At 43.8% G+C, this 16,432-nt stretch overlaps 1 protein-coding gene across 1 annotated transcript in view; it reads right to left on the reverse strand.

The window, feature by feature from the left end:
• Positions 1 to 16,432, reverse strand: part of mindy4 (MINDY lysine 48 deubiquitinase 4) — a 275,155-nt gene that overhangs the window by 71,725 nt on the left and 186,998 nt on the right. Inside the window, exons 12-13 of the mRNA XM_073055046.1 lie at positions 14,962 to 15,027; positions 10,657 to 10,724 (exon numbers count right to left, since the gene is read on the reverse strand). Coding sequence (XP_072911147.1) covers positions 10,657 to 10,724; positions 14,962 to 15,027 — 134 coding nt within the window. The remainder of the gene's footprint in view (positions 1 to 10,656; positions 10,725 to 14,961; positions 15,028 to 16,432) is intronic.

Genomic DNA, 16,432 nt, shown 5'->3' on the forward strand with positions numbered 1-16,432 from the left:
ATTATCACAATATTGTTCTTATTACATGCCTTTTGTTGGCAAAATCCTGGCTACTGCTCAGAGACCTGCATATAATTCCCATCAGGATCTTTTTACCCTTGCAGTTTCGTAACTCTGCCCACAAGGATTCAGATTCTATGTCACTTCTTTCTAAGGATTTGATTTCATGTTTTTTTAACCAACAGAGCCACTTCTGTCTACCTGCCTGTCCTTTTGATGGAATGTATATCCTTGGATGTTGAGCTCCCATCTATGATCTTTCAGCCACGATTCAAGTGATGCCCACAATTTCATACCTACCAATCCCTAACTATGCTACACAAAATTTCAGCATTGATTGGAACTGGAGGTGCCACTGCAACCACATTCACTGCCATCTTGCGACATCTAGGTATGGGACGTTGGGACTAGGCAGAATATACTGCACAGGCCAAAGGGCTTGTTTCTGTGCTGTAGTGTTCCTAAGACGCATGACTCTGACTATCTACCCTATCCATGTCTCTCAGAAATTACATACACCTATCAGGTCACCTCTCAGCCCCCAAATCTACATACAAATCAGAAATCACAAAACCCAAGAGCACCCTGTATTCAGTTTTTACTAGCACATATAACATTAGAGTCATTTAAGTATAAAGCAGAGCTATAGGCCATACACCCCTAATGGTCCATGCTAGCCAAGGTGCCTGCCTGAGTTAGTCCCACTTAGAAATGTTTACCTACTTCAATTCCACTTTGCATTCTGATGTCTATCTATAGCCTCCTTGACTGCCATGATGAGGTCAAACTCAGGTTGAAGGAGCAACACCTCATATTCTGTCTGATGGCATGAACACTGATTTCTTCAACTTCTGGCAATAGCTCCCACCTTCCACTCCTCTCGTTTTCCATTCCTCATTCCGGTTACCCTGTCACCCCATCTTCTTCTTATCTACCCATTACCTCCCTCTAGCACCCCTCCTTTTCTGAGTCCATTGCTCTCTAACTCTGCCATGGAATGTCCCAAGAACAGCTGCAGGAGGAGGGTTGGGCATGGGGCTAGCAATCCCATCCCGTAAAAACCCAATGCTGCAGAAACACCAAAAGAAGCTCCAAAGACCTCACCCCTAGGAAGGAAAGGATATACCATGAAGATGGGCTATACCTGGAGACAATGCGAAAGACAGGCCCAGGACAGAGGACTCTAGCAAGCTACTGCCGGCAGCCATTGCCCCAATAGGGTGATGGGCTTATCCACCACCAGTGTCCTCTCACATCAGATTCCATTTTTTCAGCCCCTTACCTCTTCCACCCATCACCTCCAAGCTTCTTACTTCATCCTCCCTCCCACCTGCCCTCTCACTTGGTCTCACCTATCACCTGCCAGGTTGTACTCCTTCTTCTCCCCCATCTCCTTCCCTGAGGAAAGGAGACAGTCCAAAATTTCGACTGTTTATTCCCCTCCATAGATACCGCATCACTTGTTGAGTTCCTTCTGCACTTGGTGTGTGTGTAATAGAATCATACAAATTTACAGCATGATATAGGCCCTCAGGCCACAATGTGCCGACCATGTAACTGTTGCACGGAGCGACTGAGGAGAACCCAAGTGCAGGACACAGGCACGAAGATTCAGTTGGGGATGCTGGCGTAGACATGAACGTTGAACAGCAAACGGGGAATCTTGACATAGAGCTCTGAAATGGAGTCTTGATACGGAGATGGGGTTTTCATGGAATATTTTGAAACTGGAGCTGAACTTAGAGTTAACAGTTCTAATTGGACAAGGGAACGAAGTATCACACGAGAATAGACCAACAAACTGGCAACCTATGATAGTGACGCCATCACACTTATTTCACAGTCTCTGATGAAAACCAGGATGGTCTCGGGGTTGGGAAGGTCCTCCTCGGAAACATATTTACGGGAGAGAGCATTGGGCTTCCCATTCTTGGACCCCGGATGATAGGTGAGGGTAAACCTGAACCAGCCAAAAAATAATGCTCACGGGCTTGGCAGGAATTCAGGCGTTTGGCTGTCTGGATATATTCAAGATTCTTATGGTCTGTCCAGATGATGAATGGGTGTTCCGCCCCCTCCAACCAGTGCCTCCATTTTTCCAACGCCAGTTTGACCGCCAGTAGCTCCCGGTTCCCTACGTCGTAATTTTGTTCAGCAGGAGACAGTCGGCGAGAGAAGGCGGCACAAGGATGTAGTTTCTGATCTGGGCCGGAACGTTGGGACAGTACCACTCCCACCCCGGAGTCAGAGGCGTCAACCTCCACAATGAACTGACAGGAGGGGTTAGTTGAATCAGAACGGGGGCAGACGTGAAACGCCTCTTCAGTTCGGCGAATGCTGGCTCCGCCTCGGAGTTCCAAAGGAAAGGTGTGGCATGTGACGTAAGTCGGGTAAGGGGAGCCGCCACCTGACTGTAGTTTCTGATGAACCAGCGATAGAAGTTCACAAACCCCAGGAACCATTGGAGTCGCTTGTGGTCCGTGGGTTTGGGCCACTCCTTCACAGCCCGGATCTTCTCGGGATCAACTCTCACCTGTCCACACTCGATGATATAACCTAGGAAGTTGACCGAGGGGACGTAGAGTTCGCATTTCTCTGCCTTTACGAATAATTTATTCTCCCCCAGCCTCTGCAGGACTTGACGGACATGGTGCACGTGTGCTGGGGACTGCTGGAAAAGATTAGGATGTCATTTAGGTAGACAAACACAAAGCGGTTGATAAAGTCTCTTAGTTACCGTTAATCAAGGCTTGAAAAACTGCGGGTCATTGGTAAGGCCAAAAGGCATGACCAAGTACTCCAAGTGGCCTAAAGGGGTATTGAATGCCATCTTCCACTTGTCCCCTCCCTTATTCGGACCAAATGGTAGGCACTTCTTAGGTCCAACTTCAAGAAGATGGTGTCTCCGTAAAGTGGTTCGAACGCATAACTTATAAGAGGCAGTGGGTACTTGTTCCTAATGGTTATATGATTTAGGCCTCAGTAGTCGATGCAGGGACGGAGAGAGCCATCCTTCTTCCCCACAAAGAAGAACCCTGCGCCCACCGGGGAGGATGAGGGTCGGATAATGCCCGCCACGAGAGATTCACTGATGTAACCCTCCATTGCTTCCCACTCTGGCCAAGACAAGTTATGCAGCCGACTGGTAGGTAGAGGAGCTCCGGGGAGAAGGCCGATAGCACAATCGTACGGTTGGTGTTGAGGCAGGGAAAGGGCACATTGTTTACTAAACACTTGTCCCAGGTCGTGGTACTTTGCTGGAACCCTGGACAAGTCGGGGGGTGGGGGGGGAGTTCAATGGCAGATGAGGTCGTGGCTCTTGCAGGGGAAAGGGCCGACTGTAGACAAGTGGAGTGACAAAACGGACTCCAGCTGGCTATCTTCCTGGTGGACCAATCAATGTAAGGATTATGGCCGCTTAACCAGGGGTACCCAAGAACTATAGGAGCTTGAGGAGAGGAAATTAGGTTAAATTGTACCTGTTCCCGATGATTCACAGTGGGGGTGTACAGTGAGTGACTCGGGCCAGAAGTCTTCCGTCCAGTGCCCGGGCTTCAGAGGGGTACTCAATGGCTCCCAAGGAATTCTGGCCTGGGAAGCTATGTTTTCATCCAACAGATTCCCCTCAGCACTGGAGTCTATCAAGGCAGACAGGACAGGGACTGTTGGTGGTAGCTTACAGTAGCTTGGATCTGCATCTGGGATTGGGGGACAGAAGGGAATGTTGTCTCTCACCAGGGTCCCCCTTTCTACTGGTGAGCCCTCCCCTTTTGGCCAAAGGGAACAGGTGGCATGAAAATGGCCAGACTGACCGCAATAGAGACAATCCCTGGCTCCGAATCTCCGGAGTCGCTCTGTGGGAGAAAGATGGCTCCGTCCCAGCTGCATTGGTTCCTCTCCCGGGGTGGTGGAAACGGCCGGGCCGGGTGCTAATCTAGGAATGGGAGGAGGAGAGAGGTTCGGGCTGGGAGTAGATGGTAAAGCGTACCGTGGGGTGGCCAAAGGAGTAGGACGACCAGTTCTCTCTCTCTGCCATTCTCGGAGTAGGTTGTCCAGCCTGGTGGCTAGGGAGATCACCGAATCCAGGCTGTTAGTGTCATCCCTAGCCGCCAACTCCTCCTTTACCTTGTCGCAGAGGCCTTGTTGGAATACCTCCTGGAGTGCCTCACCATTCCAGCCCGAGTCGGCCGCTAGTGTCCGGAACTCCATGGAGTATTCGGCAACACTGCGTGAGCCTTGACAAAGGATGAGTAGATGCTTAGCGGCATCTTTACCACGGACAGGATGGTCAAAAATCTTCCTTATTTCTGAGATGAAGGTGGGGAAGGAATAGCAGGTCTCTGGCTGATTATCCCAAATCGCGGTGGCCCATGCTAAGGCATTTCCTCGCAACAACCCCATAATGTAAGCTATCTTTGATCTGTCCGTGGCTTACGTGGATGGCTGCTGTTCGAACACCAAGAAACATTACAGTGGAAAGGCCCGGCACTTCCCCGGATCTCCGGCATAGGGTTCTGGTTCAGGTACGTGTGGCTCTCTTAGCAGACATGTAGTGGACGCATCGGGCGTCGCCATTACAGGCTGTCTGGGCTGGTCAGACAGAGTTCCTGGAGTCGACAGGGCAAGATGGGCAGATACTCGGTCAACCTGTTCACTGACCTTTCTTACGCTCACTGACAGGGAACGGAGGTTCTCCATGATATCCCGGAGCAGCTGATTGTGCAAGCCCAATAGGGAGCCCTGGCCAGCGAGGGCTTGTTGCAGGGAATTTGTGTCCACAGGGTTCATTATGGTCAGTTTGTTCGGTTGCATGGAGCGAATGAGGAGAACCCAAGTGCAGGACACAGGCACGGAAATTGAGTTGGGGATGCTGGCGTAGACGTGAACGTTGAACAGCAAACAGGAGGAATCTTGACACAGAGCTCTGATATGGAGACTGGGTTTTCATGGAATATCTTGAAACTGGAGCTGAACTTAGAACTAATGGTTCTAATCGGACAAGGGAACGAAGTATCATACGAGAAGACCAACAAACTGGCAACCTGTGATAGTGATGCCATCGTACTTATTCAGTCTCTGATGAAAACCAGGTGTACTATAATTGAGTAAACTAGCAGCAATTGGAGATCTAATGACTGAAATTAGGGCATAATCAGGGAGAAAGGAGCGTTAAAGGGGAACAAGCTAACCGGAACCATGATAGTAATCTACTCTAGAAACTGCATAACCCTTCATTTTTCTAAGCACCGTGTACCTATCCAAGTCTCTTAAAAGAGCCTATTGTATCTGCCTCTACCACTGTCACTGACAGTGCATTCTACACATCCACCACTCTCTATGTAGAAAACTTACCTCTGACATCCCCATGGTGCCAACTTGCAAAACTATGCACCCTCATATTAGCCATTTCAGCCCTGGGAGAAAGCCTCTCATCATCTTACACACTTCTATCACAGTACCTCTCATCCTCTGACGCTCCAAGGAGAAAAGGCCAAGTTCACTCAACTTATTCTCATAAGGCATACTCTCCAGTCCAGGCAACATCCTTGTAAATCTCCTCTGCACTCTCTAGAGTATCCACATCCTTCCTGCAATGAGGTGACTGGAACTGAACACAATACTCTGAGTGGAGTCTAACTAAGGTCTTATATAACTTTAACATTACCACACAGCACTCGAACTTAATCCCGTGGTTGATGAAGACCAATGCACCGTATGCCTACTTAACAACACTGTCAACCTGCGCAGCAGCTTTGAGTGTCCTATGGACATGGACAACCAAGATCTCCCTGATCCGCCACATTGCCAAGAGTCTTACCATTATTGCTATATTCTGCCATAATGTTTGATCTACCAAAATAAACCACCTCAAACTTATCTGGGTTGAACTCCATCTGCCATTTCTCAGCCCAGTTTTGCATCCCATCAAAGTCCTGCTGTAACCTCTGACAGCCCTCCGGAATATCCACAACAACTCCAACCTGTCAGCAGCAAATTTACTAACCCATCCTTCTACTTCTTCATCCAAGTTATTTATAAAAATCACAAAGAGGAGAGGTCCCAGAACAGATCCCTGCGGAACACCACTGGTCACCGTCCTCCATGCAGAATATGAACCATCTACAACCAGCCTCTGCCTTCTGTGGTCAAGCCAATTCTGGATCCACAAAGCAAAGTCTCCTTGGATCCCATGCCTCATTACTTTCTGAATGAGCCTTGCATGGGGAACCTTATCAAATGCCTTACTGAAATCCATATACACTACATCCACTGCTCCGCCTTCATCAAAGTGTTTTGTTACAACCTCAAAGAATTTAATTAGGCTCATAAGGCACAATTTGCCCTTGACAAAGCTATGCTGACTATCCCCAATCAGGTTATGTCTCTTCAAATGCTCATAAATCCTGCCTCTCAGGATTTTCTCACAAAACCTGCCCACCGCTGAAGTACGACTCACTGGTCTTTAATTTCAACCGCCAGGACTTAAGAACTTTTTAAAAGCTATTATTAATGCTTTTTGAGATAGTGATTTAGATGCATATCATATTTTTTTTTACTGAGTTAAGTATTGTATGTTATTAGTTTTGCTACAACAAGTGTATGGGACATTGGAAAAAAAAGTTGAATTTCCCCATGGGGATGAATAAAGTATCTATCTATCTATCTATCTATTTACTGTGTTATCTCTGCTCTCTTTCTTGAACAAGAGAACAACATTTGCAACCTTCCGATCCACTGGTACTTCTCCCCTCCCTATTGATCATGCAAAGATCATTGCCAGAGGCCCAGCAATCTGCTCCCTCACTTCCCACAGTAGTCTGGGGTATATCTCGTCCGGTCCCAGAGACTTAGCTAACTTAATACCTTTCAACAGCTCCAGCACATCTTCTTTCTTAATGTCTATACACTCAAACATTTCAGTCCACTGTAAGTCATCCCCACAATTGCTAAGGTCCTTTTCACTGGTGAATACTGAATACTGAAGCAAAGTATTCATTATGTATCTCCACTACCTCCACTGGCTCCATGCACCTTTCCACTATTGCATCTGATTGGTCCTATTCTCACATGGCTCATCTTCTTGCTTTTCACATACTTGTAGAATGCCTTGGGGCTTTCCTTAATCTTGCTCACCAAGGCCTTTTCATGGCCCCTTCTAGCTCTCCTAATTTCATTCTTTAGCTCCTTCCTCGCATCCTTGTAACTTTCTAGAGCTCTAACAGTACCTTATGTGATGCTCAATATTTCTAGCCTCTGCAGAATCTCGTGTTAATAAAGTTTCTTCATTCTTTATTGCTGCCACAAATGGACACTGCAGGTTTGACTCAAGGGATAATTTTATGATTGAGTAGAAAGTTTTATCTGATAACTCTGGCCTCAATATCCAAAAATGTCAGCAATATAACTACTGGCATTACTTTAAGTGGATTTTATTTATTTATTTTTGGGGCTACAGCGCAGAATAGGCCCTTCAGGCCCTTCGAGCCTGCCATCCAGCAATCCCTATCCTAATGATAGGCCAATTTTAACCAATTAAATCATCAACAGATAAGTCTTTAGAATGTGGGAGCAAACCAGAACTCCCAAAGGAAAGCCACGCGATTACAGGGAGAATGCACAAACTCTTTACAGGCAGCGGCAGGAATTGAAAGCTGGTTGTGGTACTGTAAAGCACTGTACTAACCACTACACTACCATGCCAAGGTGCCTCCTTGCCTGATCCAGAACAGGCTAGCACAATTCTTATTCCTCTCATTAACTTGAAAATAATCCCACATTGGAATTTAGAGATGTCTGTGCAAGGAAGGTCAACTGTATGAAGGAAGGCATATACAAAACATTATTCCTCCTTGTATGTAACTTCACCAGTTATTCAAACATGTAAACATTTCTTCCAAGTTCTCCATCAAGTCAGTACATAAAATGTAATTTAAATTTACAATTCCCACCAGTAATTAGCCCTAAATTACTGCAGCGAGCTATCCTCAAAAATTTCTTCAGGGTCAAACTTGACCTCTTGAGTAATCTGGATTTTCTTTCATTCCTGCACCTGAGCAGCAAGACCAATAAATTTTGCAATTCTCTTCAAAAACCTGTCTTCCTTTCTCTACTTTCAGATGCTCCTTAATACCTATGTTTCTGATTTTTCCTAATACCTTTCTGCGATATTCAGATATTGACTGGCCACTTTATTAGGTATAGCAGTGGAACCTACTGCTGTAGCCCATACACTTCAAGCTTTGACTTGCTGTTCGTTCACCAATGCTCTCCTGCACACTACTGTTGTAATGCGTGGTTATGTGAGTTACTGTGGCCTTCCTGTCAGCCAGAACTAGTCTGGCCATTCTCCTCTGACCTCCCTCATTAACAAGGCATTTTCTCCCACAGAACTGCTGCTCGCTGGATGTTTTTTGTTTATTGCACCATTCTATGTCAACTCAATGACCTCTGTGGCATTGAATTCCACAGATTCACCACCGTCCAGCTGAAAAAAATATCCTCCTCACCTCAGTTTTAAAGGGACATCCCTTTATTCTGAAGCTGTGCCCTCAGATCTGAGACTTGCCTATTAAAGGAAACATCCTTTACATGCTTTGTCTGAGCTTTGAAGTATCTGGTAGGTAGGTTTCAATGAGATCCCCACCATCCTCTTCCACTCCATCAAGTATTGACCTCGAGACACTCCTGATACATTAAGCCTTTCATCAGTGGGATCATTTTTGTAAAGATTTGTTGCTTTATATTTGAGGAGTTGTTGTTGTTCCTTTTCCTGCCTTATGGCATATTAGGTGGCATTTTTGCTGTTTCCGTAACACTTGACTGTTTTTTACGAGGCTGAGTTGCTAGCTCGACATTCAACCTGGCACGGATGGAAAGCATGCAAGGAGCTGCCCAGATTCGAACTCGGAACCATGTTGAAAGGACTAGATAGGAAGGATGTTTCTATGTGAGGGTATCCAGAACTAGAGGGTACAGCCTCAAAATTGAGGGGTGTCCTTTTAGAACAGAGGTAAGGAGTAATTTTTTTAATCCAGAAAGTAGTGAATCTGTGGAATGCTCTGCCACACACTGTGGTGGAGGCCAAGTCCATGGTTATTGCTAAGGCAGATTTGATAGTTTTCTGATTGGTCAGGACATCAAAGGTAGGTGTATGGGGTTGAGTGGTTTCTGGGATCAGCTATGATAGAATCGTGGAGCAGACTCGATGGGCTGAATAGCCTAATTCTGCTCCTATGTCTTATGGACAATAATGAACCAGGCCTTGGAGAGGCAGCAGAGATTTGCTGGAATATTTCTGGAGCTCATTATCTAGAGTGACTGGATATGTTTTTTTTAGAGATGCAGTAAGGTAACGGACATTCTGGCCCACTGAAACATTAGATGATTTAAGCCTACAAAAATAGTGGATATGTCTCCTCTCTATCATTGAGCATATCTCCAAGAAGAAGAAAAGCAGTATTCATCATCGAGAACCTGCACCATCCAGGCCATACTCTCTTTTCTCTGCTGACTTCTGTTTTATTGAGTGCTGTCTTTCATTGATTCTATTATGTTTCTTAGTATATACTATGGAAGCCTGCAAGAAAATTAATCTCATGGTTGTATATGGTGACATATATGTACATTGTTAATAAATTTACTTCGAACTTTGAAGGGGAAGTAGTGAGTCTCTGCCACACACAAGGGTTGACCCAAATTAAAAAGAGGAAATACTCAGTAGGGCAGGCAGCATCTATGACAAGAGAAACAAGATTTAACGTTTCAGACCACTGAAAATAAATGGTCACTAAACTGAAATCCTAAATCTATTTCCCTCACCATGCAATTTTCAGTTTTTATTTCAGGTTCACAGCATATGCAGTTTCTTTTTTGTCTCTTTAACTAGGATCTGTTGTCTAGCTGTGGCTACCAGACACCAAGACTATGGTATGTCACCACTGATTCTAGGAAATTTCTACAACTACACTATGGGGAGCATTCTGACTGGTTGATATGGAGGTGTCAATTCATAGAATTGGGAAGAAAAAACTCCATAGGGTTGAAAACTCAGTCAGCTCCATTATGGGTAATATAGCCTCTCTATCATGAAGGAAAGCTTCAAAAGGCAATGCCTCAAGGCGGCAACATCCATCATGAAGGGCCACACCACACAGGACATGGCCTCTTATTACTACCATCAGGGAGGGTACAGGAGCCTGAAGACCCACACTCAACGTTTTAGCAGCACCTTCTTCCCTCCAGTCATCAGATTTATGAACAAACCATGAAAACTGCCTCAATATTTGCTCTGTTTTTGCACTACTTATTTTTACATTTTCACTATAACTTACAGTAATATTTTATGTATTACACTGTACTGCTGCCACAAAGCAAAAAAATTTATGGCAATATGTCAATGTCTAAAACCTACCCAATGTTAGTCGATAGTCATCAACACTACGATTAGAGCCTGAGCTCTGAACAGCTGAGCACTGAGGACCCTAATCGCTGAAATTGAGGGTGGCTAAATCTTTGATTTGCTGTTGGCCTTTCACCTGCTTCCACCATCTCATTTCACCACTAGAAACATTGTTTGATTTATTTCATGGAGATAAGAAGTCGTAGTTTGACATTAATAACAGAGAAATCTTTTGAAAAGCACATCAGAGTACTCACAATTCAATGGATCTGGATAAAATAGCAGACAGTGTCAGAAGAATGCAGCCAAATGGTCCAATCTCAAACTAAAAAATAGATTAGGGGAAATAAAAACAAATTTCATCATCTGCTTTTAAAAACACACAAAACATCAGTTCAAATGTCTTCATTACAGATTTCTGGTGTGATAAAACTTGGAAGAAAGAAAACTTCATTTAGCTTGTCGCACTGACACACTCTGTTTGAAATAATATTCAGTGATTGCATTCCCACTGCTTTTATCTCTGGCCCAGAAAAATTGTTCCCCTCCACACAATAAATGCTGGACCTGCCATGAACACAGGCCATCCTGACATTCTGGACGAAATCTCCGCTTGACCATTGGTATATATTAGGAGACCATAGTGGTGAGGGAGAAATGCGTGTTGTGTGGGTACAGTAACTGATGCTGTTTTGGAAAGCACAATGGCTAAGAAAACAGCAGAAGACCAAGGATAGAACATCTGGGAACACCAGAGAAAACAATGTGGTCAAGGACACAGAGGCTGCCAAATATAATTCTCTAACTACACCCAGATGGATGATAATGAAGGTAAATTAGGGCAACCCTTCCAGTTGCACTGATAAGCCACTAATTGCCCATTACAGATATACAAGTGCAAATTCCTACAGCACTGATACAATGAAAGATAAGTACATGAGACAGAGTTGGGTGGGGGAAAACATGCAAAGCAGAAGACTCAATGGGCAAAGGGCCTGCTACTAAACTGGAAACTTAATACACAACAAAATTGTTTGCACTTCTGCTCACCAACCTACAGAAAAGATAACAATAAGATTGAAAGTGCAGAGAAAATTTACAAAGATGTTGCCAGGACTTGAGTTATACAGGAAAGGTCGGGACTTTATTCCCTAGAGCACAGGAGAATGAGAGGAGATTTGGTAACAATATAGAAAATTACAAGGGGTACAGATAGGGTAAAGGCAAGCAGGCTTTTTCTCCACTGAGGCTGGGTGAGACTAGAACTCATAAGTTGAGAGTGAAAGGTGAAATATTTAAGGGGATCCCGAGGGAGACTGCTAGCTGGTGGAGTATTGGCATCAGTGCTGGACTTCAGAGCGAAGGCTCCCGAGTTCGAATCCAGCCGGTTCCTTTGCATGCTTTCCATCTGTGCTGGGTCGAGCGTCGAGCTAGCAACTCGGCCTCGTAAAAATAAGAAAGCCTGCTAAAAAAAACGCCATCACAACAGCATCCCAATGACTCCACTAAGAGTTAAGGGCTTTCCTCTTCTTTTGAAGGGAGAACTTAATCAGAGGGTGATGCAAGTGTCGAATGAGCTGCCAGCAGAATGGAAACTATTGATACAAGTATGTTCAATGTGACTAGGTACAATTGCAGTTCTGCACAGACTAGAAGGGCCAAAAGGCCTGTTTCTGTACTGTTGTGCACTACGGAAGAAGGCAATGGCAAATCACTTTTGTAGAAAAATTTGTCAAGAACAATCAAGGTCAAAGACCTTGATCACCCAGATCATACAATATGACACATAATGATGATGATGAGTGTTCTATGACTCTACACCTTTACATGATGTTCAGCAGGTACCAGATGTTCTCAACTAATGCTGGGGTGAGTAAACCACATCTACTATTCTGGCTTTGGACAAGACACTCATCATTTTTCAGCAATAATATTTCCCTCAGCTGACAATATAGAGGTACAGCACCAACTGCTTCCCTTTCTACAAACCAGACTCAGCATTGCCACTGTTCAGCTGGCCTACCCCAACCTTGAGCTCAAGCTAAGTAATCCCATCAATATTTCATCCCATGATATGTCACTCGCCAAGCATCCCAACTTGATGACCAACACCAGCTCACAGTCTAGCTCTCGACCTCCAATTCTTCCCTATAACCTCAACCTCCCTATTTCTTCATCTGCCTTCACTCTTTTAACAATCCTCTTGGAGGAGGCGCATGTGAACCTTTGCCTGACCTGGAAGGGATAAGCAACTCACCAGCCTCTGCCACCAGCACATCATTCTCCATTATTTCCGTCAGTTGCACAAGGATCACACAGCCTGTCACATCGTCCATTCCCCACCATTTTCTGCCTTCTGCAGGAACCACTCTTGTCGTACTTTCCTGGTCCGCTCATTCTTCCTCGTCCACCCCTTCCCTTTCCCTGTCACTTTCACTCTGCTAGTACAGGAGATGCAACATGGTAGTAGTTAACGCAATGCTATTACAGCTCAGGGCATTGAAGTTCGGAGTTCATTTCCGATGTCCTCTATAAGAAAGTTTGTATGTTCTTCCCATGTGCACATGGGTTTCCTCCAGGTACTCCGGTTAAATGGTTATTGCAAATTGTCCTGTGATTGGGCTAGGGTCAAACAAATTGTATGCTGGGCGGCGCAGCATGTTGGGCTGGAAGGGCTGTTCTGCTCACTACCTCTAAATAAATAAACAAACAATTGTCCTTCTCATCACTTAGTTCCACCTGGTGCCTGCCAGCTCCTGTTTCACCCCTCTCCTTCACTCTTTATGTCACCATCTCTTATGTATACTCTTATATTTAATGCAGGATCTCAATCATCTCCCCTCTACTTCCACAGATGCTGCTCACCCCACTGAGTTCCTCCAGTAGTTTGCTTTTTGCCCTAAATTCCAGCATCTGCATCTCCATTTAGTACAGATGTCTGGAAATCTAGAAGACTTGAACTTTTGGGAATAGGCAGCATAATTGGGAGGAAACCAAAAAGAGAATGGAACAGAGGAATATTCTGATGGAGTGAGACTAAGCTCAAGTGAAGCAGAGACTAGCCAAGTAGAATGCCAGCCTTTTCACTGGAAATTCTATGTAATCCCAATTAAACTGCTCCCTGGGCAGAAGAACCCCAAGAAACAATGAGAAGTTTTAAAACTTAAAATAAAGCTAAACCTTGAAGAATTCTTTAGTAGTCAATGGTGACAAAAAAGAAAATAACCATAGTAAAGAAGAAGCATGTTTCTTAATGCATAAACATATCCAGCAGATACTGGAAATCCAGAACAAAATACACACAATTCTGGAGGAACTCAGCAGGTCAGGCAGCATTTATGGAAATGAAGTCTAAGTTTTGGGCCAAAATCCTTCATCAGGACTGGAAAGGATGGGGGATGATGCCAGAGTATGAAGGTGGGGGAAGCGGAAAGTGATCAAGCTAGAAAGTGATAGGTGAAGCAGGTCAGTGAGGATGGGAAAGTTAGAAGCTGAGTAATGCAGGTAGTTAAAGCTAGATATAGTTATAGGACAATGGTTATCCATGGTGAAAGACTTTATGTCCTTTAAACAAGAATTAGGATTTTAGCTTAGTTCTAATTTAATTTTTGGTTGACTTGGTCAAATAGCTGCCTTTTTGTGCTACAAACTTCAATGTACATTGAATTTAAAACAGTTTTTCTACAGAAATGCCTTGTAAAAATAAAAACAAGTATAATCATGCAGGTCGTGTAAACCCCAGGAATAGCAAGGCTGCTCACACTATGGGGTCTATGCTCCACATGCCATTCATCAATACCAGAACTTGGCTCTTGCACTACTTACTCCAAGCACAACACAAGGTAAGTTGAAGCGATCACACTGACAACAATTGTCTATGCCGTGTGGGGGAACAGCTTCACTTCCAAGAATAATCACATGTTTCACTGATGCCCACTTGATATACATTCTACTTTGTCAGCAGTACAACCAAACTCACTGAATGTAAGCAAAACTCTTAAATTCTAGCAGCCCAAAACACACAGAGCTGATAAAAAATTCTCAGCAAGTGTCGAGAATTGAAAATCCAACAAGAATGCTACGAAGCAAAATGCCCTTGTCATTTCACAGAAGAGCAATCAGACAATTGAGAGATGAGTCAAGGGCTTTCAAGAAAAGGGAGGTGGAGAAGCTGTGATTCTAGACTTTGGGGCTCTTTGGTGCAGCAAACATGAAATAAAGGGCAAAGAACACTCAAGAGACCAACACTGGAAGACAAGAGTACGGTGTTTTGTAGAAATGATGGAGGAACAAGCATCTGAGAGTTTAGAGAATCTTGAAAGCTATTGCTAGTTCAGAACATAAAGATAGGGTTGACTGGTGAATGAGACCTGGCAAATTTTAAGTAGGTACAAGTTTACAAATATTTAATGAGCTACCAACATTTCGGACAAGACCCCATCACCTGAAACAATTCTGTCACCAGGCTGTATGTCTGTTAGGCAATCCATACAGACTCATAACTCTAGCAAAAAAAAAGTTTTAAGACAAAAAAAGCCGAAAAAAAAACAAGCAGTTCAAACCTGGCCAACATTTTGTTGAAGGAAAGTGGTCAGATCTTTGAAGTTTGTCAGTGTATTCAATATAATCTGAAAGGGAATATATACCACTTGTTACTTCAATAATATAATAACAGTTTGAAAAGATTTCTCCCATTGTTATGATTAACCTTGTTCTACCAGTGTACATCAGTAACAACAAAGCTGATTATTAGTAAATGTTTTTAACATCAGTCTGTATAAGAGGCATATATAGAATGGATAGCCAGAAACTCTCTCACATGGCAGAAATAACTAATATAAACATGGCTTAATTTTAAGGTGTTTGGAGAAAAGTATAGAAAGGACATAAGGGGGGTAAGTTCTTTACACATGCTTGGAGCACCATGCCAGGGGTGGTGGTAAAGGCAAATACATTAGGGGCATTTAAGAAACTCTTAGACAGACGCAGGGATAATGGACAAATGAAGGGTTATGTAGAAGGAAAGGGTTAGATTGTTCTTATAGTTGGTCAAAAGGTTGGCACTAATGTTCTATGATCTATTCACAAGAAATTTTCATTTCATATTCCTGAAATATAACTCAAAGTATGTCAATGACAACAAAGACTCCCTTTTCATATCTAATCCAAATGAACATCGCTCTGCCCACCTCAAATCTGTGGTCTGGGATAAACTACCCACCACCTTGCTCGATGGATGAGGTGACCATCCACTAACCTACGGCATTTGCTGCAGCTACTTTGGCTTGCAGTTGGTAGTGCACTTTAAATTTAGGGCACAGAAGCAGACATCACTTGTGATGCAGCTCAAGAAAATATTCCAGGGAACCACGGGCTTTTTTTTCCCTTCATTACCCAGTAACAGTGTCCAGGGCAATCACAGGACAGAGAACACACACTCAGTCAATGTATAGAGGATAAGACAAGCAAGAAATATTCAACTGATTACAGCAAAAAAAAAATGCAGAAAAATAAGACTGGAGAACATTCCAGTCACATCTATGCCAGTTCTTTGAAGGCTAAAAAATGAGTGCTGTTCCTCAGTCCTAAAATGTTCTCAATTTTTTCCATCAGTTTGTAATCTTATCCAAGTTAGACTTCAGATTAGTCACGTTCTGGAGAACTGACACAAAAAACTAAGATGATTTAGTGCAGTAGTGACTTACTGCAACACTGTTATATGTGTCATCTTTCAGATGAACCAAGACCCCATTTACTATCTTAGGTGGTTGTAAAAGATCCCATAATCAGATTATGGCTCTCTGATACAACAACCAATGTTTACTCCGCAAATAACTTACTGATGCAGTGCAGTCAGCAAGAAAATTCCTAAATTATAAAAGCAGCTAGAGTGCAGAAATAATTGGCTCTAATATGCTGAGGGAAGGCATTTATAATTGCAAGCTGCTTTATCCAATTCTTGAGTATTAATGGAGTGAATTATACAAATGCACAGAGAACTACTGCCATTCGGCTAAAGTGAAATCTGTATAT

Source organism: Hemitrygon akajei, chromosome 8, assembly GCF_048418815.1.
Source record: "Hemitrygon akajei chromosome 8, sHemAka1.3, whole genome shotgun sequence".
Lineage (NCBI taxonomy): Eukaryota > Metazoa > Chordata > Chondrichthyes > Myliobatiformes > Dasyatidae > Hemitrygon > Hemitrygon akajei.